Source organism: Varroa jacobsoni, unplaced genomic scaffold, assembly GCF_002532875.2.
Source record: "Varroa jacobsoni isolate VJ856 unplaced genomic scaffold, vjacob_1.0 scaffold_1031, whole genome shotgun sequence".
NCBI lineage: Eukaryota > Metazoa > Arthropoda > Arachnida > Mesostigmata > Varroidae > Varroa > Varroa jacobsoni.
In genome coordinates this window covers 76,312-103,326 of record NW_019213933.1, presented here as the reverse complement: position 1 = coordinate 103,326, position 27,015 = coordinate 76,312, and the positions used below count along the sequence as shown (strand labels likewise).

At 39.2% G+C, this 27,015-nt stretch overlaps 2 protein-coding genes and 2 long non-coding RNA genes across 9 annotated transcripts in view; 3 read left to right on the top strand and 1 right to left on the bottom strand.

The window, feature by feature from the left end:
• LOC111265950 (guanine nucleotide exchange factor DBS) overlaps window positions 1-27,015 on the top strand; it is a 155,049-nt gene that overhangs the window by 66,835 nt on the left and 61,199 nt on the right. The window lies entirely within an intron of this gene.
• LOC111265954 (uncharacterized) lies at window positions 546-25,540 on the top strand. Its single transcript, XR_002683786.2, has 2 exons — window positions 546-758; window positions 24,062-25,540. It is a non-coding gene; the product is annotated as an uncharacterized LOC111265954 (long non-coding RNA).
• LOC111265952 (uncharacterized) lies at window positions 4,951-14,751 on the bottom strand. 6 transcript variants are annotated; one of them, XR_002683783.2, is made up of 3 exons: window positions 11,971-13,041; window positions 9,649-10,727; window positions 4,951-4,970 (listed from the first exon to the last, which is right to left on the bottom strand). It is a non-coding gene; the product is annotated as an uncharacterized LOC111265952 (long non-coding RNA). The 6 variants fall into 6 exon arrangements; XR_015313259.1 differs by lacking the exon at window positions 4,951-4,970 and adding an exon at window positions 5,962-7,028 and having other exon boundaries at window positions 7,456-10,727; XR_002683784.2 differs by lacking the exon at window positions 4,951-4,970 and having other exon boundaries at window positions 7,782-9,952; window positions 10,188-10,727.
• On the top strand, window positions 13,681-19,479 carry Fdh (alcohol dehydrogenase class-3 Fdh). The gene is made up of 2 exons (XM_022843018.2): window positions 13,681-14,206; window positions 18,240-19,479. The coding sequence occupies exons 1-2, from the start codon at window positions 14,017-14,019 to the stop codon at window positions 19,202-19,204; spliced, it is 1,155 nt and encodes a 384-aa protein (XP_022698753.1). The 5' UTR covers window positions 13,681-14,016; the 3' UTR covers window positions 19,205-19,479.

Here is a 27,015-nt window from a genome sequence, read left to right as displayed (position 1 = left end):
TTGTTCAGCCAACTGAAACAGGTGCTTACATAGAATATTGACGATTTAATCGCATTGATAACAAGATACACAAGGTGGGTGTAACTGCAAAGATCTCATTCCTGATGAAACCAACTTCGTTTCTTGCATGACCACCGGGAATGAAAGTCCGTACTGCCGGTTAGTGCCGCCGGACCAAATCCAATGCCGGAAAAAAAAAGCAGAGAAGAAGGTGAACGTGATAACATGCCTCTTTATAAGGGGTTCATAAGGGGTCGTTTTAGGCCTTCTCATTTACATGTGTTTTATTCTATCATTAAAATTTCTGTCTATGTGTTAGGTGAGAATATGCATAAGTTATGTGAAAATACGTCTATAGGGTAGAGACTAGAACAGCAAGCCGTTTCTTGTAGAGCTTCCAAATTCTAGACCCATATTGTTCTAGAGGTTTCACTAGCGTGAAATGAAAAAAAAAACGACGGAAAACAATACATTTCCAGTTATTTTTCCTCAAATATATTGTTTCTATGTCAAATGTCTTGCTGTATTTCCTTTGAGTTGGCTTCTTTCCAGGTAGAAAAAAAGGCATTCGCCGAAGCAACCGACCAGCGTTAAGTTAACACCGTCAGAAGTGTTCTATATAACGTATGCCAAATAAGCGCTAGTTTCGTATGGCATGTACGGATCATCGAGAGTAGGGTCGAGAGCGACACCTACTAGGGGAAGCAATTTTGATATTCCGAGTCAGTTCACCAGGGCTGCACGAACCCTGCGCGTCGGTAGGCTGTTCTTTGTATTTCCATGGTAATTAGCTTACAGCTAGCCACTGCTTTTCGATAACCTATAACAATACGCCAACTAAGAGTAAAAAAACCTTGCTTGAATCTAAGAAACTGTCTTTTCATAGGTTTATGTGTATACGTGATAACTATAAAATTTTTCTACCTTGAAAGTCTTTTTACTCAGTGATGAGACATACAAGTCTTATGGACTGTCCAGTTAATTGATAGGGCCACTATAGAGCGCAAAAGACTTTACTGAAAGGCGGCCATTATAGACCAATGAAAACTGGGAGCCATTTGAAAATACTTTGGAGAAAAGAAACACCTGACCATAACAATGTCAGTACACCGCATCAAGAAATGACCACGACCGCGTTATGTATTTTATACTGCCGGTCTATGTTGAAAATTCTATTTTGTATGTGCACTTGCTGTTATTGACAGTAAGCTGCCGTTGTTTCCTCAGAGATTTCTTCTGTTGGAAACCCGATGGGTTTATTATCAAAATGTAGCCAACATATCTGGCGACATAAATGCGAGTGATCTTATTGCAATCTACAATTTAACGCCGATCGTGCTAGCCGACAGCCCAGTGCCTTGATACGATATCTTTACTTATTTTTTGGGGGTATGTGCCTGCTTATTTTGGTGTAGTAATTAGTCTAGGTTCGAATCCGGGCGTAGGCGGACTTCGTTTCGTGCCGGGAGGCACCTATCGGATGGACTTTCAAGCAGCAATGCCGGACCTCTAACTCTTAACATAAAGATAACAAAAAAAGGTCTAAAAATATTTTTAGCATGTTGGCTTCAGAAGTTTAGTATAGGACTATGCATATCCCTATGTGGCATTTCCTTTTATGTTTTAGTTGCGGCTTAAGTGCCGCACATAGTTCGTCAGCGATTTTCGTTCATCAAAAATAGTCTTTGTCGGCAGATAAATCTCCGTTTTGAAAACATCCTCAAGCCGAAAATGAGGATATGACCTTTTAAGATTTGTCCACTGTGCTGAAGAGTTGGTCGCCAATGGCGCTTTGAAGATTCAAGATTAGATAGTAATCTAAGAGTCCAAGATCTGTTGAATCTGATAGGTTCACCAAACATTTCTATCGTACCCATGTAATAATACTTCCGCGATATCTACAAATGTGTGTGGTCACTCTATGAAACTTCGATTTAAGCATAACGCCAAGTCGCAAAAAAAACATTATTGTAATGTTCTGCATAATTGCACCTTTCATTGCCGAGGCACACTTACCTTCTGTTACACAGTAATGTTTTAAGTAAAAGTATGTTATTATCGCATCGCATTTGATTCGTTTTTCCTGTTTTATCCATCCATATGCTATATGGTTGTGCTCTATTTTACGTTACCTATGAGTAGGGAAACCTTCCACGCCTTTTCAGATTTAAGTCGGCCCATCCACTCATTACCGGCGTTGCTTGCTGCGAACAGCATTGGAAGCAAGTGCGGAGAGACCCGGAATCAAAAAAGAAGAGAAGAGGGTCCTGGGAAAGAGGGAGAGGGAAACTGTGGAAAGAGCTGGGGTCGAGTGGGCTGTGAGGGAGAACCCCGAAGAGGTGCAGGAGAACATGTGTAGCCGCTAAGATTCCGCTTTCCTATGGAAGTTGAAAGTCTTTTCAAAACCTCCTCTTACTATTACTTGTTTGTTATTTTGACAAGTAGTTTTTTTGTCGACCAAGCAAAGTAGTTCAAAGAAGTTGCCATAGTACTTCTTAGGAGCAGTTTGGACAACAATAGCAACAATGCCGGTAACGTAACCGCGATCGCTCTGCTCGTTTCGAAACGTACGCGCCCAGACTGAAACGTTTAGACTGCTCGATCTAATTATCGCTAAGAATGATACGCAAAGGGTTGGCTACTATTTTTGTCAGAAAACAAACCAGCAAACCAGTGAAAAACATTAAGAGATTAAGTAATATTTAAATAATTGTAGAACTGTTTCGGTACAAACGGATGAAGTTACCGTTTCGGCCAATATATAATTTGCTGGCATTGAACGTTATTCCCTATCGCCTATCGGAATGGCATATGATTGCTATTCCCATTAAACATAGAGCTCCACTGCCGGTAAGCGTTGCTGTTTCGAGTAGCTGGCAGGGCTTCCTGACACGAGATGAGGTGTATCTTCTCCCGGCATTGAGCCTAGGTTTACCCACGCGTTCTTAATTTTAGCGAGTTAATATCTTAGCGACATGAGAACAACGGCCTTTGTCTGTGAGTAGCTTTGCCTAACCCAACTGATATCATCTTCAAACAAAAAGACTACTTCGATAGACCGGTTATGGCTGAGGAAATCGAGTAGTTAAGCTCATAGTTTATATGAAGACCTAAACGGCTAAATATACAGACCGGTGCCTAACGGATACAGCCACCGTCGCCGCCTAAGCTGTATAATACTATGAAATCGACACCGTGAATTAAATAAATTTGAGTTTGAACTGTGTATGCGCGAAACTGTCTACAACGGCATCGGATACTTATCAATCTTTAACATCAATGATGGCGTTATTCTGCTAATTTTTAAGGCACTGTTTTTTAATTATCAGTAAAAACCGTATGACAATCTTTATTTATCATCATTGCTACTATGATGATTGTGACATAGATGATTATCGGATATCACTATCTTGTACCCGCATACTTACAAAATGACGGAGTTGCAGTTGTCATCATTTCTCAACAATAATGATGTTTCAAGCCACGACTCCCCGTTGCTTGAACTAGTCATCAGTCACTTACTTTGCTGCATTGTGGCGTATGAAGTGCTCATATTCTTTTCTTCAATACATCATAACGTGAGCTGATGAAGTGTTACCTCAGTTTAAGCAGCAAAGATATCGCGTTGCTATGATTTCCTCATGGTCACATTTCTTGCTGCACAGTTAGTGACAGTATTAAGTGACGACCAGATTGATGAAGCTAACAACGAGAACGAAGATTTTCGTGATGTATTTGCTACGGCCGTTGTTACCGCGATTATGGTTTTTCTTGCAGAAAACGACTCAAATGGAGCGCGGTGACTGAGAAGTAGATATGAAGATGCGTCCGCATGTTTTCGCCCTCTGCTGGGCAAATATACGCATTGAAAAAAAGCTGAATAAAATAACACGAACGGAGGGGGGCAGTTTCTCACCGAAGTATTGCAGCACTACAATAGCACTATGGAAACGATGACAGAACTATTAGATTTAGAATACAGCCTGTCAAAATGAAGAAAGTAGGAATACGAGCTGAGGTCCACATGTAAAATACTCCTGATCGTCAAGTATCAAAAACTGCAGTGCAAAATTCCTTGCTATGGTGTAGTGGACAGTATAACCGGATAGGCGATATTACCGATAGAAGCTCTAAAGAGGTTGCTTTGAAAAATTATTGGATTTGTAAGGATGTGCAGCTTTTTTTTCCTAGTTACAAAATTGCTTAAAGATCATGACTACGACGCGCAGACTACTGCTTAGGATCAAACTGCGATAGCCTCAGCAAGAGGTTGGTTAATTTTTTCAGTTAAAAAGCTTTAAAGCCACGAACTAGCTTGACAGAACAGCTGCCCTTCAGCAGTTGATTAAACAGTTTCAACCACGTAATGCATGATCAGCGTATCAAAAGCTCAAAAAAGTAGATCCTATGTCTCTTGGAAAAACTAGATGCCTGTTGGACTGAGAGGCACCATTGATATGGGACGGATCAACAAATCGCCGTAAGACATCCTTCCATCATTGAATATTTCTTACTAGCATACTTAGCTCTGTATTCATGTCTACTGATATACAAGGTTATCGCGTTATGACGATAGTAACAAAACTAAATCTGTAATCATTCTTTGCAGATTCATAAATGTGCACCAGAATTATGACTTATAGCAGTCCTTTCACAACTATCAACGAACTCCAGTGAGAGCCCCCTATGTTCGATATTTCGTAGCAATGAGCCGCGTTTCGTTGTCGTAACGAGGGTTTCCTTAGCTCAATAACGAAATATTATTGTCGTCACAGGATGACTTACAGAAATAGCATAAATGATCTCAGGTACAGAGGAAGAAATGCGTGTATGTATATGCCTAACCAGTGTACGTTTCAAGTAACGGCCATTGCTTCAACCATAACGACACTGGAACGCTGTCATGATGAGGCGACTATACGCTGAATGTACATATTGAGTAGGAGTCTGCATAGATGTCGCGCATGCATCTGAAAGTGATATATATATATATATACATATATATATATAGAGGATGATTTAGCTTGTTGTTGTAATTGTTTCACTGCAAAATATATAGTACCAAAGCACTTACATATATGACTTGATAAACGGCTTGCCATTCGAGTTTAAAGCAATTTAAAAATCAGACATAACTACTGTGACCAAAATTGTACTAATATCACCTACGATTGCAGAGTTTGATACACAGGTGTTGCCTGCTTCTTGAAAAGTTTGTATCGCACGCCAAATAAGTAAATCCGTTCGCGGGAACTCTAGTAATTATATGTCTGTTAAGGCTTCCATTCCTTATTGATCCGTTGATCCAGAAGGGAGGTCAAGTAGAATGTGGGTTTAATTTTCGCCATTTTCCAGCCATGACTAATAATAAAGGTCTGATAGGCTAAGATTTTGGAAAACTAGTATCGTTTCTTGATGCGTGGCTTTTGCTATCAGATACATCAAACATTTACGGGTCGAAAAGTACAGTTCCAATTGTAGCTTCAGAACCGCTCTTTTTTTTAAAGAAAGTTTTCTCCTGTATTTTAAATGTCGTGCCCTTCATCTTAATTTCGTCGCTTGCGCGCCGTGCTTCTCTTCTTCAGGATAGAGGGCGCTTGCTGCAAATGTTGGCCATTCTTGCTAAACATGTCCGCGTATGAGATCATTTCGATGCTGAATGCCGTTACCGTATTTGCGAGCGGACATTTCGGATGACCAGGGAGAAGAGCGACGGCCTTAAGCTATCTAACTGAATGAAACCTGTCGTTTGTTCGACTGAATTTCGCTTCACAACACCGCTATTGAAAGTAATTAGGTTTTTTCCAAAGTATTTTCTTAACAATTTTGTTTGGAGCCCCAGTTGAGTAAACTTGGTCAGCACAATCGCTTTCAAGTCGGAAGCGAAAGCCGGTTTAATATCTATAAAGACCGCTAAAAGAGTCAACTTCGTTTGGCTAAGAGCACTGAGTCTTATTCACAGGCATTCTGTTCGATTCACCGTTGTCAGTCGGTCACCACGCAAGCCATGCCGTTCGTTAAGCAGGGCATCTCGGTACTGCAGGTCGGCAGCGAGGCAACAAATAAGGACGAGTCCTGAGAGTGTAGACACGCAGGTTTTTTTCCTTATTCCTCAACAGCGCTTCGGATGTGTAAAGTTCCCTGACTGTTTCGAAATCTCGACCATTAAACAATCCCTTTATGCTTTAAAAATTTGCCCTTCCTTTACACAGACCGTAAACAGAGTCGCTAAGCCATGATATGTACGATTGCTAGAACTTCGACTTGCAGGAATATACCTGTACGTAAATGAACCACGTGGACATTTGAGAGTTGACATCTTTGTTTCACGAACGTCTGATGGATTTGCTCAAGCAGGGATAGGCTTTATGTTCTCCTGTCATGACTCCTTCCATCGACTGCATTTGTCTGGCGTGCTGCATAATATGTTTATGCAGACATGTGATGAATATTCAGAAGTCAATAAGAATCGTATAAAACAAGACCTGTACCTATAAGACGCGACGCTTCAAAAGAACGTCTATACATGAGCGTTTCATCTGTTTATAGGGCTTCCTCACACAGCTCGCCCAACTCCTACTAAATTGGTACAATAGGAATTATTTTAATGAAAAAAAAAATGTAGGCATTCTCTTGAGAAAATGAGGATGGACTAAACAGAGAAATACCGCCAGAATGATGATTTTTGTGGGTGTATGCATTGGGCCGTTTTTGTAATGGGACATGAATAAGCAGGATGCTGAACCAGATGACGAATGTTCTTCAGGATGATAAAGGATAATTTAAAGAAGTAAAACAAAGGAAGTTCTCTCAGAAAAACATCTGCTGCTGGCATCTTGTCGCTACTGCTTTTTTTCTCTGTCGCTGCTACATTGTGGTTTGACGAATCTCAATTTCAATGTAAAAAAACACGAGTAAAAAAGTCCCATTCGTTTGTCGTTCGAACAAAGGATGTTTTTATATGTAAAATTGACACTAGACGGGACGGCACAGATGTCTTCAGTCTCTTAATATTACAGAGGTGTTTCCTACGAACAGAAAACCATTTAAAATTTGGTCAACTTAAAATACTTGTAGGAAGGTTATTCTTTGATCTCTCATTACTGCTCAAGGGAGTTACAGTTGAGATAATGATTGGAATGGCAGTGTGTTGACACTGGTAAATGCGTTATGTCTTCACCGATGAACCATCTGTCTGCCATGTGCACAAGAAAAGCACTAATTCATGCAAGATGATAAACAAAGCATTCATCTTCAAGTCACAGTTCCAATCAGCCATATATAACTGTAGTATACCAAAATCTGTTAGATAGTGCTTTTGTCAGATTACATTTAATTCCTCAGGGCAGTATGTATATATCTACATATGCACTGTTTTAAGCGATTAAGTGTAATCTGACAAAAACACTATCTAATAGATGTATATATAGAGTGAAGAAGTAGATCGTTGATTACCCAGTGAGAATATATCGGCTGCTGAGAAGGATTCGTGCGCTTTAATCGCGCCATGAGTAGCAGCTGTTTTTTGTTTTCCGTCCGGAACGCAATGGCCGCTACGCTCTCGCTAACAGCCATTGCAATTGCGCTCTTGGCAGTCTCAGTGTAATAACGCTCTTGCGTCCTTCGTATGACGCTTCCCGATCGGCCATTTTCCGAACGTTTCGGCGCCGTCGCTGGAATCCCTAACAGTTCTGGCGCCGGCGCCCCTTCCTTCATCGTTGTAGTATACTCCCAGCATTTCCCTTTCCTAAAGTATTAACGGTCTGGATATAGAGACAAAGTAAGGTATATGACCGCTTGCCCAAATACAGCGCACGTCTGGTTTCCTTTATTTATCGGAGGAAAGGTTGTTCACTGTCGAGTGCAAGAACTGCAGAGGATTTCGAGATATGCATCGAAGGCATGCATCAGCGGGCATCAGCTGAGAAAACGTTTGTTTCAGCAAGTTAAATAGGCCTCGCAATTCGACTTGGAACTGTTCCGATAAGTTGGAGGTAATTATTCAGCCATGCGGCAGAAATGCTGGTTGATTGTCAGTTGAGAATTAGATTATGAATAAGGGAACGGCAGTTTTGAGCCGGAACTGGGTCAGAGATAAGAGACATACGTAGTTAATGCGGCCGAGCATTGGCATATACCCATAATCGTAGATATTTCCCTCACTGTTGCTATATAAAGACCAGCTATCTACCATGTCGGTACTACTGTATCATCACGTATTTTTTCAATAGAGAAATATCTATATATAATATCGACAAAGTTGAACCAATAAACTTTTATGGTGTGTTGTATAGCAGTAGGTTCGTACGTGATGAAATGCTAACCTCAGTATCGTAAGGTACGAATTAGGTCTAGAGAATAGTAAACAAGCTACCTGATTTTAAATGCCCGAGCGGAGAAAAACTATTGTTAGGATCCATTTCTCATCAACAACGGTTATGCAATAAAATGGTTCGTGATCGCAAGAACAGTAGCTATGCTCATGAATCACTTTTAGGGCAGCCATTTGTTTTTTCTAGCCACCCTTCGGCATGAGATGCCTCACAGCTTTCGACTCTGAAGCACTACTACGAAAGCCGTGAACTGCTTGTTCTTCTCTACGAAATCTTTCTATGTAACCTCCCGATTTTGCTTTTTTCGTTTCTAAGTGTAAATATACCCTCTTGTGAGATCCTTGTAAAAATGTTTTGCGCAGATACCCACGTTAGAATACGCAGTCTATGTAAAACTTTCTTTATGAGACCAGCCTCGTTCCCGTTTCGGCCATCCGTAGCACAGTCAATGACGTACACAGATGGTGCATTCATATAAATACTACATTTACAACCAACACCTAATGAACCGCATAGATTTTTCAACCTAAGCCTATATAACTTTGTTTACTAACATGGATTGTATAGTGCATGTTGCTGGCGGGAGTTTTTAAATTTTCTATAATGTCTTCTCGCGGCAAATGTAAATTACTTAACAATAGCTATTAATGATAATGCTAATTGAATTCTACTTAATACTTCGAATTGTCGCACATCGCCGGCATATAGGAACGTGTAATTGCTGAAAATGAAGCTGCTGACATTTTGATCATTTTGACATGAAGATCACTTTGATGGACTGCATGTTAAAAGGTTGTGGTATCAAGCGAATAGTATTAAACATAATTCTTTGAATATTTAGTTTACGAACTATTGTACAACATATTCCTCTATAAAACATTTATATATATATATATATTGTGCAAGCGTTATGCCTGCCTAATGTCCGAATCTTAGCTAGATATTTTCTATTCCACGATAATGGCATTTAGAGAGCTTGACCTAGAATGTCCGTTTATGAAGCCTATTCACATGGAATGGATAGAGTCGATTAAATAAAGATTATATCTTACGCATCTAACCAGCGTTTCTACTGGATGACATGTATGTTTGACGATCTAAATATAGCAAATGTGAGCCTAAGCAATTGGCTCTAAGGTTCCCCGTTTTATGCTACAATTCTATTTTTTCACAGTAACATTATTGTTATGTCGCCGGGCGCTGGAGGCAGACACACCTATGTAAACGTAACGAGAATACATAATGCACTCTCAGCAACTATAATTTCTATGTAATTTTTTCTGTTAGCATTGATACCGCTAAGTGGTTCGCGCACATTTTTCTGGCCCTTCTGAGCTGTGCTAGTTCGTGATTCTGCCATCCTTCGTTTGCAGTCCAGCCCGCGATGATTTTCTGGTATCTCGAAGACCTTTCTAAAGAAAAATGATCGCGCTTTCGGAATTGAAGTAGCGATCAGCGGATCGTCTCATTTTTCGTCAACAAGATGAAGAGCGGTTGGAGGCTACCGTCAATGAGCCACTTCTGATCGGCCGGGCCATTCGTGTGCGTTCATTCTGGGTTGTCCAAGCACAGCCGCGTCTCCAGAGCTGCTGTTACAACGCTTGAGGTTGATAAAAATTCTGCAAGCAATTTAAAGGAAGCCATCTCATAAAGCAAATTTCAAGTGACGTGTCAGAGACATCTCAACACAATACACAATGGAACATTCAGCCCAAATTATCAGTTCTTGTCTCATCCTGACTAATAATACATCACAACCGAATAAATCCACAAAATCGTCAAAATGTATCCTAAAACATGTTCATAGATAGTTTGAGGTACTGTCATATGGACGTGTGGTGATCTGTACGCAACTGTTCTGGAAAAAAAACTTCGCTGGCTCTGTAACGCTTTTTTTATGTATCGACTGATGTCATCCTATTACACAGCTGCACGTAGATCATCACGGAAGTCATTCGCACTAATTACAATCGCCAAGAATCGGAAGAAACTCGAAATCAACTACTTCGAACATTGTTGTTCTATCACAGCAGTCAATACAAACACTAAGCTTCCGTTGAGCATTGTGATACTAGTAGCCACTGTCGGTCCTTCAAGTTATTTTCATCACATTGATCACCGCGTTGTGCGTATGGGCTTCAATCACATATAGGTTACGACCAAACTGTTCTAGGAAGCAATAAACAGTTTAACTTTGATTGTCATTAACATGTGTATCTTGATAATCGAAGAGCACCGAGTGATGACGAATTGGCGGCGGCGGCGGCGGTAACGATGGCGATGCTCTCCGTTGTCGTCGCCGTCGAAATTTTCCCCGCGAGGAATCATCCCTGTCTCGTTCCGCATCAACTCGTCCTCTGCTATGGTGCAGAATGGAAAAAGCCAGTGAAGAAGCTGCAAATGTGGTTGTGAATGTGTGTGTGTTAGCGGTTTCAGGGACTAAATCTGCCGACAAACTATCAAAGCGGGGATGGCTAAAGGCAACATGGCCTCAAGCAAGACAGCCACTCAAGACAGAGATAGCCGTTTACTGTTGGCATAATCATAGCGCCGATTAGATCTAACACATCAATCTCATCCTATCAAGTGTTAGTGAGAACACAATGCAAAAATGAAAATCTAATTGACCCGTTGGCAGGCTGGTGGCGAACGACGATACGGGAAGCTAAAACAGAGACATCAGAAAAAGAACGAGGGGGCAGCAGCGGCAGCAGATAACGCTTTGCCTACTTCTTATAAAAAAAAGTGTACCTCATTCGCTGCCATTCCTGTTTAAGGCTATTCGATCAGGCGAATTGTAAATGTTTCAACATCTATGGGTGTGATTAGTATAGTTGGCCTTTGCTGGCAGCAGATGTCACTCTCAAATGAATGCGACCTATCTCTGCGTTTGTCATGAACACGACACAGCGAAAGCGAGACAGACGACGCTCATGATTTAATGGTCGCCCGTTCCGGGTCAGGACTTGAGAGTTATTGTTCAAAGATAAAAAATTTAAAAAAAAAACCTACAATTTCTGTCTATTTTATCTCAGCTCAAAAAAAAAGCGGGATTTGGGAACTTGCCAGCTTATGGTGCCGAAGCGAACTCTGCTCTTTTCCTATATGTCTCGGAACTCCTTATGCTGATGCGTACTGTCTACACGACGTTATGATAGTTTTGAGCGGACATAAACATCGCAGAACGCAATAGCATAGATAGACTTGTTTTTTAGCAGACTGGGTCAGTCAGAATGGAAATAGCAATTATTATTTTGTGGTAACAATGTAACTTAGCGGTAAACGTACAGCAATCTTAGCCTCAGTTTTTTTCCAGCTAAAAGCTCTCTAATGAAAGTTAACAGGAGTCAGAACGTTGTGCTCTATTGAGGCATGTATAAAGACTATTCCATTCTTTTTGAACGCTAAGTTATTCACTAGTACGTAGGTTTGGCGAGCCCCTGGCGCAAATTCTAACAAGCCTAACAATCGTCATTTGAAAGAACTCTGTATGTGGGCCCACAAATATGATCTCCCTTATAAGTAGCTGACCATGGTCGTAAGTGGTTAGTACGGATAAGAAAGACGGCGAAAATTTACAATGACTCGCATTGTCTGAAAGTTTGTTTGACCACTGACTGATTGACTGACTACGTACCGTAGGCAGAATTCATTCCTGTATATTTTCTCTTTCCATGAAGTTCTGTTGTGTCGCTCACTTTCCTATCAGGTTCCTAACATTTGGCAAATTTTATCACTAAATAGTCACTACAAAGTCCATTCCTAGTGGATTTCACAAGGACTTCACTATAAACACATGTTTTGCCAACATGCATATAATTTCTAGTAAGAAATTGCTTAAACCATTACGAAAGCCGACTTGTCTAAACGAAATAATAATAGTAGCAACAGCGTGAACAGGACATACAAACGTGTCACTAATCCGAATTTTTCGATATTGTATGAAAAAGTGTTAGGATAGCTTCGTTATCTAATCGGCCAATGCTATTCCATCTTGTTCTTATTCAAACCGCAACGGTTGAAGATGCTACACTGGTTTCCATTTATAATAGTGAGGATGTTAACAAAAACTATCGTCTTTTGACAATGTCGTACGAAGTTTGAGCAGGATCCTCCGCGCAGACGTCGAGAATAATATATGTTTCAATTGTATCGAAGCAGCGCATAGCAGATTTTATATTTGCCATTTTTTCAGAACACGTTAGACAATGAGAGGCTAAACGGAGTATGTAGAAATGTAATTGTACATTTTCAACGATCTACCCAGCTGTTATTGTTAGGGCTGAAGCCCATCAGCGCAAGCGGTACTCCGCGTTGCGCTTGTGATCTGCTACACAGTAAGCCCAGTCACGTCCCAATCATTTTATGATCGAGACTTCATTTCCAACATAAGAATTTGTTACATAAAATAATTACTACTACAGTTATGAATGGCCATGCAAATCTAGACTAAGCAGTGAACATAGGTGTATAAGACAGAAGGCCAGAAAGGGTTGATTGTGAAAGTTCGGTTCATTTAAATAGAGTACAATGCCTTGAGAAATAAGTCGTTGCAAATATATGTTTACGAGTTTGATAAAATCTCGTCTCATATTAAAATATTTACCGCTGTACTTTTGTGAAACCTTAACCAGAATTTTCTAGCCATTTTCTGTCCCTAGTCCTAGGTCAATTAGCTGTTTTAATGATACTTCGATTTCATCTGATCTTGTGCTCTATTCCGAAAGTCTAGGCCCTCACGCCTAGCTGAAAGAAACATATATATATATATATATATATATTTTTTTTTTTTTTTTAATTCACTTTCATAAATAGGAAAAAAGGAAGTTAAAGGCTAATAATAATCATATTTCATTACCACTAACAACATGAGCAACTTACTTTGCTTAATCGTCTCCTTAGTCGGTCACTTAGCCAATTAAAAATTGATAACAAAACTCATTCATGGCTACGGCGAAAGGATCAGATTTGTTCTAGACTCATATCATAGTTTTTGTGATTTTTTCCCAGTATGTATTGTTTGTCTTTCAATGAACTCTCGAGGCACAATAAATGGCCACTCATCAAAGCTGCCCGAAGTATGGTGATCTTCAATTATAGGGCCAATTCAACTGCATAATTTGTTTAATTAGTTTATTTCACTTGCCACTTACATCTACAATTTTAATCAAATAATTTTGCGGGCCGCGCGTGAAAACCCGCCAAAAATTCAAACGCGTGGAAGTCAACAGACAATGTCTTAAGTGGGCGTGTGTCGATGACTCTGATTGGCTGCAAGCAGAAGCTCTGCGCTTGCTGTGCGTTCTTGCTAACCGGCCAGTCCGCCGGTATATTTTAAGAGGAAAGCCAGAATGGTTATGACGTTGAAAGATCAATGCTTACTGAGTATTCATCGTGCTAGCGAGCTGAACGTTACTATTTTGTGTGCACGGGTGTCTCAATAGCATTGCCCAGTGAACGCTGTATCTTGTTTAGTAGAGCGATCTCTTTCCCTCGCTAACAAGCGCAGTTGCAATTGCGGAGCCGGACGGCCTTTGTATTAAATCCCAACCAAATTTCCCCAGAATCATTTCCGAAAGCATAGTGTAACTATACCTATATATATATATATACATATATATATATATAATCGGCTATTAGTAAAGGTAGCTAGCTCTGTTGAACGAGTCAGAACGCCAACATCATGTCAGGGTTATTTAGTTTACCGGAGAATACGGAGGGCACACCCATCATGTGCCGCGCAGCCGTGGCATGGGCCGCCAAGGAGCCGCTTAAGATTGAAACGGTAACTGTGGCACCTCCACAGGCCAACGAAGTTCGTGTGAAGGTTCTTTACACGGGGGTCTGCCATACGGACGCGTACACGCTTGGAGGTAAGTAAGCCAAATTTTGGTGATTTTTAAATGTTATATTTACTTTTCGATTCTCATTTACGGTACTCTGTCGATGCACCTGTTGCAGCCACTGTTGTGATAACGAGGTCGTTTAGTGGTAGTACCTTTCGTTGTTCTTCGATAATGCACATGTAGGCTATTTATCCTTCAATTCAATGAAACCAAACGTAGCTGCTAGAAGCAGTCTAACACTGTTCTAATGAGCATAGTTCTCATATATGCTCACGTCGAAAAATTTTCACGCGGTACTAAATCACAACGTAACATTAAGACTGGCAAATAGAAATTCCCGGTCTTTATACTAAAATGTTCAAAAACACTTGTGTAAATTAACATATTCTGTAATTAAGGCAAAATGTGAGATTGCGAGAAAATAGAGAAGCAATGATGTCAAAAAGTTGTTCTAAAAATTTAAGTGGTTACCATTTACAACACATATATATAATGAAAGCCTTGAACGTGTTTCTGGCGCATGTTAGCTCTTAATGAGGTCACAATGAAGATCCTCTGGAGCACAGGTAATATATAAACTGCGTGTGATTATGGCATTGCTAAGAGCTATTAGAGCCCTTGATTCTCCTCTCCGGTAAGATCATAAGGCGTTTTTGTAAACACTCTTTAAGCGGTCTTCCCATTTCGTCATATTGAAGTTGACTAGAAAACCTCCCAGCCATTAAAACTAACCGGTCACAAATTTACGGCGAGATTATTCTACGTAATAATTTATGAACATACACACAATACTCCAAAACAAGTTTGCCTGGAATTTTTTTTTTCGTGAAACAATCGCTGTACTATTTTTTGCAACTTTGGTTAGCCAACCGGCATTGCCAACGAATACATTTTTTTTTCAGTTAATCGAACATAATCTCTATTAAAAAAACTGTTACATCTGCTGTAAAATTGTGTTATCCCAAGACTCGCTATAGAGTTTGGAAGATTCCTCCTTGATCATTCATTAGAGCGATGCATTTACGTGCCTATCGTGTGCACTGCGAATCTCCTCTGTCATCGATGAGAGGCAGAACGTTTTGGGATAGTAAATTCGTTAGAGCCTATTTCGATTCGGCTCATCGGCAAGCCGCCGGCGGTAACCGCTGGTTGGTGCCTTTACTACGTTTACTCACGAAACACTCGAAAACTGTTTCAGGTCAGTTAGGCCCCAGGGGATATACTGGTAATTGGTTGGAATTAATTAGTGATACTCTTGTTTTGCTCCTTTTTGCTGACTACCATTGCTGCGTCCGCTGCAATTATAATGTTGTCGTTGATGGCTCTGTACCATTACTCATTTGAAATCGTCCCTCAAACCATCCTCCATAGTTTTTGGTCAACAGAACTTCGAAACATAGCACTTTTAATAGTATTATGTGGCTAAAATATCAGTTGCCCTTTCATTCAGAAATGGTCCCTATTTGAAATAGTACAAAATCAGTACTAGTTTCAATGTTGCTTGCTCCTCTCATTCACTTGGAGTCATCCCAGCTGTCTCATTTTTATGCTCTGCTTGTTAATTCAACGCAGGTACAAAGGTTCTATTGATGTGTAGTAATACCAATATGGAAAGCGTATTAGACATTAATAATATGAGTTGTCTTGGTGATTTAAAAATCTGTGACCGGTAAATAGGTTAATATATCCGCTGTATGATATACTGAATCTAGCCAAACTTATGTTTGGTAGAACACCTTGGTCAAGAATCATAAATGGACATTCCTCGAAGGTGCCGTAATGGGTATATCTATATGCATACACATTCGCCAAGTAAATTTGTTTGTTGGTGCAATGGTTAGCTTTCAATATGTCAATTTTTTGTATGTAATTGTTGTGAATTGAATAACAACTTGTGATGACTTAAGGGTCAGGAAAAATCTGTAGAAGCAATGCTGTCTTGACTTGTTTCTCCGGAATGGTTTACGACTGCTGCCTAGATTGCTGTAACCTATGTTGCATTTTTACCTGTTATGTCTACATGTAAAACTGTTGCTATTTTCGTAGAACTGTTGTTTGGTACACGGAAATATTGCTTTAGACTAGTTTGCGAAAACTGTCATCTCGTTTTGTAATTATTTAATTGTTGCTTGACAGTTTTTTTTTCGTAAAATGAATTGGTCGTAGGTGGTCGGTAGCTGTTTGATAGGAGGCGGTTAAGAGAAGAAGAAACTACTAACAAAACCTACCACGATTTGTGTACTGACAGCTGTATTAATAGCGGCAGAGTGGCTTTTGGAGAAAAACTCTCTTTTATTCGTTGTTACTAGCTTTTTTTCACGCAAATTGTCGAGGCTCCCGTTTCTATGGCAACGGCAGACGGAAAGGTGCAAATCCCTATATTTTGAAACCTTTCCTTAGGCGATGCTGGGAATGTTCAAATTTGTGGCTAACGAAATTGACCCTGTTTCTCGAATTAAAGTCAATCCATTTCGAAAACTATAAAACGTGCATATTTTAAGTAGTGTCGTATAATATATATTGAGAACATTCGATAAAAATTGTCTAGTAGACGTTCGAAGCAGAAAGAAGTTTTAAGTAGGACCTTTGATTAAGTGGCTAAGGTCTGCAAAGGAAGGCGTTTTCGTTGAATAAATCTGCAACATCCGATAGTAGAAATAATAGTAGGAAAGAGTTTTCCTTTGTTTAACGTTTCTTCTCTATTGCCAGTCGCTGAGTTTAATGCAACAAATTTGGACTCAATATGCTAATGTATTCCGTTATCCGGGTCGTGGGTGTTAGTGTTAATCCTTGGCTTCAACAAGTCTTTTCTACGTTATCTCATCCAAGCTTTATCAAGCTACTCCGCAGAAGGAGTGGACACATAAAATATCAATCAGGATGGTTCACGAATACTGTGCGGCTTCTGAAGTGGTGAAGTGCATACTCGCGGTCACCGTATGAAGGAGTTGGCACAAGTCGTTCTCGTATTATAGTTGGTCTCGCCATCTGCGTTTCGTCATTATAAGAACATGTTCACGCTCGAATTCAAAGAAATACTCAGTCACATTGTCAACGTAGAAGATATAGGCACAGAACGTCGCGGCGGACTTTGAATGATAATAACTATCAGGTTATTTGTTATCATAATATGGTACTAAATACTATATATTTATATTGGATAGCAAACTTCCCCTTATTTCTATAACGTGTAAAAACATGTATTTTCGCGTACGCATTGTTGCTATAGGAACATCTATTTACGAGAGATGTTAGTTGATATTTATCATCATATTTACGAAAGACCCATGGTTCGTTGAGTGAAGGATATTCTAATTTGGCTTTGTGGTATTTCGCAATGTTCAATCGACTGAAAATTTCATTGATGGCTCATCATTCAGGCACAAAGGATAAATCACCACAGGTTTAACAAATCACTTCACAAGAGCTATTTGTCTGACTGACTGCAACAAACTCCTTTTTGATTTACGAACTGATGATAATAATGATTGTCTTAGTCTAAAAGTACTGATGAACATTGTGTCTTGATTATCGTTCTGTTAGCGGCGCGACCAGGCGTTCTTCTTACACGGACCAAAAGCGGAATGAATGTGTGTGTGTGTGTGTTAGCTCCATTGTCTAGATCGTTTCTAGCGTTTTCTTTCCGGATATATCACGATCTCTAATAATTATGAAATCTATTTCTTTAGGTTTCAGCGCAATGCTGTCTCCTCCGCTTCGAATGCTTATTTCTTGGCTTAGCAGCTTTTACCAATACACAATGTGGGTTAGTGGTTAAATGACATCCCATTGCGTCGTTACTTGTATATATTAGCACTTTGAATGTATGTATTACGCGCTGCCGTTTTAATTAACATTTCAATATAGCTATTGATATTAAAATCCTAGTGTCCACCGGTGGTTGAGAACTGTTTCAAAAGGTGTTGAAATATAATATCTTATAATACAATTGTTGAGGTTCCGGTGCGCGCTCAACCACGTCATTTGATAGTCTAGTTTTTATTTCAGCTAATCGAACTAAAAAGAAACTCATAAAATAAAAAATCACTCTTCATTACAGGTCATGATCCCGAAGGGATTTTCCCTTCGATTTTGGGCCACGAAGGCGGTGGCATTGTCGAGTCTGTTGGGCCTAACGTGACAACGTTTAAACGTGGCGATCATGTCATTCCGTTATATATTCCACAGTGTAAGGATTGCAAGTTTTGCGCCTCTCCCAAAACAAACGTTTGCTCGAAGATTCGCGCAACACAAGGTGCGGGCGTGATGCCTGACGGCTCGACACGTTTTACATGCAATGGAAAAACCGTCTACCACTTTATGGGCACGTCGACGTTTTCTGAATACACCGTCGTTGCAGACATTTCCCTCTGCAAAATCGATGACAAAGCCCCGCTCGAGAAAGTTTGTCTACTCGGCTGCGGTGTGTCAACCGGTTACGGAGCGGCTTTAAACATCGCCAGGGTAGAGTCTGGCTCGAACTGCGCAGTCTTCGGCCTAGGTGCTGTCGGTCTGGCAGCAATAATGGGTTGCAAGGAACAGGGAGCAAAGCGTATCATCGCTGTTGATATTAACCCGGACAAGTGGGCTAAGGCGAAGGAGCTCGGCGCTACTGAATTTGTCAATCCAAAAAACTATGATATACCGATCCAGCAGGTGTTGATTGATCTGACGGATGGCGGCCTCGACTACACATTCGAATGTGTCGGTAACGTCGACACTATGCGGGCCGCTCTCGAGGCGTGTCACAAGGGCTGGGGTGAGAGTGTCATTGTTGGTGTAGCAGCAGCCGGTCAGGAAATATCGACCCGGCCCTTCCAGCTGGTGACGGGAAGAGTTTGGAAGGGAACCGCCTTCGGTGGATGGAAGTCAGTTGATTCGGTTCCGAAACTTGTCGACAAGCATATGGCCGGCAAACTCAATTTGGACATATTTATCACAGGGCAATTCGGTTTGGAGGATATCAATAAGGCATTCGAGCTTCTGCATGAGGGAAAAACTATTAGAAGCATTATTAAGTTTTGAGTACATTAAAAAAAGCGCTCGTTATTGTTGATATTACCGTCGATATTATTTTTATTATCATAATGATTTTATGAAGATTCAGATTGTCAGGCTGATGAAATTTCGTTACGGAATCCGTGCATAAAGAACGCACTGAACACGTATGATAAACGTTGTTCGTCGTTGAAAAAGCATAGCTAATATAACGACACATGTGGCGATAAACAACGAAGTATTTTGCGTATTTGCGCAAAATGTTCTTATGTTTAATAAATTTCATTTGTTTAGCCTAGTAATCAAGCGTAGTTTGTTGTACCTGTTATATTAAAAACAAAGCTGGCTGTAACCAATAATGCAGTGTACAAATGTTCTAGCTGAATATTATAATTTAATCAAAAGTAGGTTTCCGATTAAAATACTGAAAATAATATTCCTTATATATACCTCACACATTTACAAGTTATCGATTTCTAGAATTTTTCGGGATTCATTATTGAATAATCTACTAAACATATTTCATTTTAAAACCCAAGCTCGCTGGGTAGTCTGTTTTTCAGTTCATTTACAGATTGGCTTGACGTCATTTGGAGTATATAGGCCTTTCGAAATTTTGGCTGAATTTCGTTATGAATGTTACCAGCCAATGTCTTGTCAAGGATGGTATCCTCGCGGTGTCTTCTTGTCTCGAACTTAATAAGTGAGGCATTTTTCGAGAAGTCTTCACTAACGTTCTTATTCTTTTAACCGCGTGCAACGTTTGCTAGAGGGAGATACATTTTCTTGACGATAGATGCAAGAGTCGTAGCATATTTGAAAGACAAATGAGATGAAGCATTTGAGTTAACTGTTAACATTAACTGACTTAGAAATTATTTAACAAAAATGCATTATACAATTTGCTAGACCTTATTGTTGTGGTAACTAATTAATAATTAATTTCTTAAAGTAACAAATAAATACTTATTTGGACGATACAAGATAAGAGACATCCACATGCTGACACTGAGCTTAGAGTACACTTCCTAAGAATAAGGTGAAATGCAGCAGATAAGACAGGTGTAACTATAGATACGGTAATGCTAAACTATCATGCATTAGATATTGAACGGTAGTCAAATGCAGCTGTAAATCATATTGGTTCAGTTGATTCAGGTTTTTTGATAGTAGGGTTCAGTCAGTTTTTTTTCTAACAAATCCGATACTCACTATCATTGACTATCAGTTGCTTCCATGCAACTTAAAACATCGAGAGAACGATAAAAGTTTCAACGAGATAACGCCTCTTGATGAACTTACATGACACTACCTAAACATTTATTGGTTTGAAATATGTGGCTATGTATCCTGCTTTGTTTAAAAGCTGCACTTCCTTCCGGCTGACTCGATCATCAGCCATTTACGGCTGTCCACCGCGTCCGAATCATCTTATGTCGAAGAATTATCGATTTCCTGCGTAACTCCGAAGCAGTAGTAATTGATAGGTTTACATCTGTTGGAGAGGATAGATTCTGAGTTCAGTAATAAAACAAACTCAAATACTCATGTCACTCTATCGCTCTCACTTGTCCATTACATATGATCATATTAATGCTAATTACCGAAGGATCAATGTTAACATCTTTTATCTAACAGGGTTTCAGGAATACGACTTTTAATAAATTAATATTCATTTCAACTTAGCCAGCTATTCGGTGGGTCTATAGGTTCGTGCTTATCTCCTATGCTAGAAAGCGCTACACTGTGAATACTATGATCGCATCTCTTATTATGCAAGGTTAAATTTGTGTTTTATCAGTTGTCTTAGGGTTGCCTAAATTTTGGGAAGATTAACAATGTAGAGCTCTCTTAGGTAGTAGGTACTGTGATACGCTATAACTTTCCTGTGGTGTTCGCTCGGGTCCTATTCTTCTACACAAATGTACTATAGTAATAGTATAAGCAGAACTGTTAAGTTGTTACATATTTCCCTACATACACACAATGTAGCATGAATATGTTGGGTCTGCCTATTAACTATTCGCCAGCAGAGCTTTTCTAAGCAACCAGTAATTCACAAATAGCCGGGGTAGTAGCAGTTTGCAGATCGCAGGGACGGACATTGTAATAGCAAATAAAACATATTTCCCGCACACAAGTTATTAAACTTTTTTTTCTAAAACCTATTACAACGCTAATGAACTTCCTGTGTTTTAGCTTTTAGTTCTCTAACTCGACTAGTGGATTACTTGTCGATATTGTTTTTGAACTAAACTTTAGTGATGGTTTAGCGACCATTTTCATCTCGGCAGAAGTCTTTCTTTTCGGCCTCTGCCTTCCCTTGTTGCCATGTAATTTCCTTTCATAACAATCGTAGTAACAATCACAGTAGTAGATAAGCTTCCCCTTAAGAAATTATTCAGCGAGTGTGACCGTTGAATAAAACTAAATAACCAGACGGTGGTGACGGCATCTGCGAGTTATTTACATCGTCCACATCGTAAACGCATAACATATGATACATGCGTAGACAAGATACATATGTGTACATATATATATATATATATATATATATATATATTGTCGTTTGTGTAAGGGACTCAAGTATTCGCAATAGAATACCGGTTAGGAATGTGGCTATTTTTTTTTCGTTCAAGTGTACCTCTACATCGTTTACACGGCACATGCGAAATTTCAATATGCTGTTTATAGAACCTCAAGAATCTGTAGGCAATGTTCGAAACTTTGCAGCATTTTGAGGCGTCTCTCATCAATGTTTCCATAGAATTCAGCCGAGGAGTGTGCGTACCGGGACGCGATGATAACTGTTTGTTGTGCATGTGTGCTTGATTTTTGTTCAGGAAGCCATCACTAGCGCCCGGACGGCGTATTATATTTATCATTTAACATCAAAGTGATGGTGCACTGTCAATTAAATCAAGCTTATCGAATAGGAGTTAAATAATTAGCATATGCTATTCATTAGAAACAGTTTCCCTTATCTTATCTTAGCATTGAGTAAACATACGCATGTACCATGCAACAGTACTATTTTTGGTGGGGAATGCTTATACGCCAGCAGGTCACTAAATGGTCCTTGAGTGATTGTCTATGTGCCTTAGGCTTTCTTCTCCCAGTTACATTCGATAGCAGTGTGACCTAATGACCTGATGTTGCAAAGCGCAACTGAAGAAGACCAGTCGAAGCCTCACAAAGACACTTTCGGTTATCTATTTAATTGAAGCACGTACGCTGTGCGTTTGCATATTGCAGTATAAGGAACCTGCATGTTTTCATATGATGAAAAGAATTATCTATTTACCTGTCAACGTTCTCTGTCCCGCCTACTTCCTTCATCGACGTAAATAAGATTGCCCTTTACATATTTAATATAGATCGCGAACATATGAAAGGGTGACATGATTATTAATTTAGGGCGCTTCCGAAGCCTTCGGGGGTCCATTGAACATTAACGAGTCATCATCGACTTAATCTCCCCACGGAACCTAAATGAGTCGTGAATCGTCGAAGCCTGCGAGACGGTGCTGCCATTTAACTGCATCGCTGAACGCAAGCAATGTATGCGCTACGCTTACCTACGCTACCTACAGTAGTACTCATCACGGATTACTTCCTTATAATTACTATTCAACAATTAACAATTGTTATTGTAAAAAAATATGCCTGTATGAACTCTGTTGTTTAGTATAACTTATCATTTTTTGAGGAATTACAGTTTTTTACAAATGTGATGAATTTAAAATTGAATGTGTGGAATATTGACTTACGAGATGAGCAGATATTGTTTTAATAGCAACTATATCTAATAACCTGGTATATACTGAATTCATATTACTTGCGTACTGCGTATGCCAGCACATAAAAGACGCGATCCTAGACATTAAAGATTAGTTGATTACATTTAATATTGAAGTGGAGGTTTATAACACATGTGTGCACTATCCTACGAAAGAGATGTAGAAGTTTAAAAAAGTACTTAATAATTTTACTTGCGTACTTGTTTGTTTGTCAGGGTTCAAGTTCTTTTACCAAGTGGACGAATGGCAAAACTAACGCTTAGGGGAAGATATTGGTCTCGAAAAGCCGTTTGCGCTATTAAGCTGTATTCAGAGTGTACAATATAACGATATGGATGTCTCAGATCCAGGTTATGTTGTTTCTCACAGTTTTCCTGTGTGTTAGCAGAGTACTTTAGATTAGAAAACGTATCCGTCGTCATATGCGCGGTTAGGACCAGCCAGTGGGCACACGCCACATTGCTGGGCAAAGAATTTCAATCTGAAGAAGATAATAGGAATGCCTTCGATTCGTTCCGGTTAAGCACTTCTTTTCTTTCTATTATGTTTTGTTTATCTTATCGTATTCTTATAAATATAACCTTTGAATCTAATCGAACCTATATGTATATATATACTACCAGTCAACTTTTGATAGTTCGGGGGTTGATTTGGCTTGGTTGAAGGCTCCATGCTCTCATGTGTTTGCGTACTGGCTACGACCGAACCTTTATACGACACGTCCGTTCCTCAACATATTCAAAAAAAATTATTTTGACACTCTATTGACAAATGATTTAATCGGACCTCGGAGGGCCTACCGATTTCTGCACACATAATTTCTGCAGAAACATAGGGATCCTTAAACGGAGATCTAGTCTGCAGTATGGGCTTCGACTTTGCTCCTTACGATATCTCTTCACTTTTTCTGCAAGTTAAACAAAATTGACTGTCATAGGTACATATACACACACCGAACAGCTATTTTGATCAACTTTTGATTCTACAATTTTACTTATCGGGATTAAATATTTCTGTCTGAACGTAGCTTTTTAATTCTTCCTAAGCTTAGCCTTTAACTAATCTGTATGTGTTTCGTTTTCAGGTGAGCTACCAGTTGTGTAGAGAAGGAGTTGACTGTTGAGACAAACTTGAACACGTTCTGCCGATCGACGTATTGACCAACAAAGTGTCCTATTTTATACGAATTAATCTTGTTAGCCTTGCATAATATTTACTCTATATTTTATCATACGTAAATGCTTTTTTTAATAACTTCTTTCTTAATGTGTATGACCGTGCATCTATTTCTACGTAGGTACCTTCTTTCTTTTCACTATTTTGTTTATTACTCTACAATACAGAGACATTTAGTTTAAATAATAATAGCTTATAGAAATATCTGGTTTTTAACAACGCTAGTTATAATACACGTATAATACAAAACTATCTCGATAGCCTCGATAGATTTGATGCTAATGATGTGCATCTGAACATTTTAACATGTTCGTTTTAGAGTAGCATCTAATGATATACTCAATGCATCTCGTCTGGCCAGTCCCCTGATATGGCTTACTTTACTGCTCGTTTTACTACGTACGCTCGAGGACCTAGCTTGAGAAGTAAGCTGAATTGAACCTGTACCCTGCTAGACTCAGTCCAGGTGGCGGAATTATATCAAGCTACCATAATCTATGATTTCTATTTTTCCTCCTTAAAGCGTCCAGTGTATTTGTTTGTCTTAGAGACATCAGCTGTTGACCAATATCGAGCCGCTAGTTCCAACTTCCCTTACGGTTCATTCGACAGGCTGATTCGTTGTCAGTTTTGCTTACGCTTCTTGCACCGAACGCCGAATATAACCTCTGGAGCCATAACCACTTCCTATCTAATTTTAAGTATTTTTTTCTCAATGTAATCTCGCATTGAAGTCTCTTCGGTGATTTTCTGACTGAGCTGATTCAGTCGTTTCGACAGGATGCCTATATCGCATATAGTATATGTTATAGTATTCGTCAACTCCTCTCATCAAATGATTTTTTTTTTTATATTTTGCCTAAAAGGAACGTTTCGAAAAAAAAACATTTGGCTACTTAGCGGACGTACGTATTACTTGAAAGAAGGCCACTTACTGTAAATTAGCCACATATTCACTGGTGCTGCTGTTCCTATCGGAAGTAGGACATGCTTAAACAGGAGTTTCTATGGCAATTGGACTTCATGTCCATTGCCTTGCTATGTTTGGCTTGGTGCAAAAGGGTAATTTATTTATTATATTTTAGTGTGTGTATGTGTGGAAACCTATGAACATTTAGTGTCTATTAGTAAGAGTCTCTTTATCTAATTCAAGTCACAGATCAACGTCGTAGAAAAAATCGTTGCGGTCACTTCAGCTAGTTTTTTGCGATCAAGCAGAAAAGGACCTTAAGTGTTTGTGACGCTGTGACATTGAGTAAAATAGTGCAATTCTCTTCTTTTTTGATAAAAAAAAATTCGTCATCGGCATATTGATGCCTATTTTTTGTGTTTCCGAAAATCCTTATCTTTTTTGATAAAATAAAGGTAATTCTGACCGTTATACTGATCTGAGCAGTGAACTCAACTCCTTCGGTTTCGTTCCTTTTCCCTATTGTCTGTCTGCCTCGTGGAAACCAGGTCGTTACCGGTTCCCTTAGCCTCCAAACTTCCGACTTTTCTTTCATTTTTTGCTGTAAGTTTTTCGTAGGTTTCTGCTTTGATCATTTGAGACGAACTTCTGCTGTGACGGTTGCTACTTCTATTTTAGTTGATTTAGTTTTTCAACCACTATCTCCAATGAGGCTGAGGCTGAACCGGTTCCCATTAATTTCCTTTGTTTTCAGAACGACTTCCGTTTAATTTGCTGTTGGCCTTCTTTATCGTTGGTGTAGATATTTCCCGTCGCAAGTACTATGCTCCTTCATGTTTCATTCAGTACTGATGCTATATAATTAGGTTTACTTTGATACGTTAGTGTGTTTTCTCTTATAATATCTGTAAGAATCAAATATGTACCTCTTACTTTTTGGTGTTTTTTGTTGTAAATTGTGAGAAGAATGTTTGAAGTGAAAGTATAAGGATTTAAAGGTTCCTTTTTTTTTGGAAACCAGAGACCTGAAAAACACGAAAATTATTTCGTGTACTCAGCAAATACTTTTAATCAACATTGGTGCGTCGTTCGCAAAATATCTACATCGTTGCCTATAAACGCGTCAGGTCGCAAGGTTTGCTAGAATAACAGCATTAATGAAAAAAGCTACACTTTTAATTAAGCTATTCAATATTTTACCACTTTCTTTCTTTTTTTTTTTTTAATTTTTATTTGCATTTGTAGTTAATTTGTAGTCGAAGAAAAAGCCATACGGTAAGTTTATATTGATCTGCGGGATCTATGGAACACTCTAAGAAACTATGATTAGACCATGTGGTATTTCGGGTAAGTTCCAAAGAGAAAGACAGATGCCGTGATGTGATAGCTTAATATATTATCACAAAAATGACAGATTTCCTGACATACGGGATTGACCTAGGATAGGATTTTTATTTCCCTTTCGAAAAGAATACTTCCAAGACGCTTTTAAGTACATTATTATTGTCTACATACATTAATATGTCTATATACATTAATATTAGTCAAGTTATGCAACTTATATACAGGCCATGCAGGTTGTTTCAGAGCGAATGCCCAAGGAAAAAATTTGTACTAAGTAAAAGGGGAAATCTTCTAACGAACATAAAATTGAAATAAACTTTTAGCTTAAACAAGTCCTCACAACAAAGGAAAATTAAATCAGTAGCCGGTTCGAGTAGACGTTATAATGAAGTATTTCCTTGCGCCGACTGCCGAACTGAAAGTTGTGCTAACTTTTTCCTCGGTAGACATAGACCTTAGTCGAGAAAATCGTGTCATATGAATTCCCTGGTGAGCATCGGACCGCTTGTTATCTCTTACAATTCCTTTCGGATGTATTGCTGTCTTCTCCAGTCAATTCATTTTGCTAAGAAATAAAGGAAAAGGAGAGACGAAGCACTCGGTTAGAG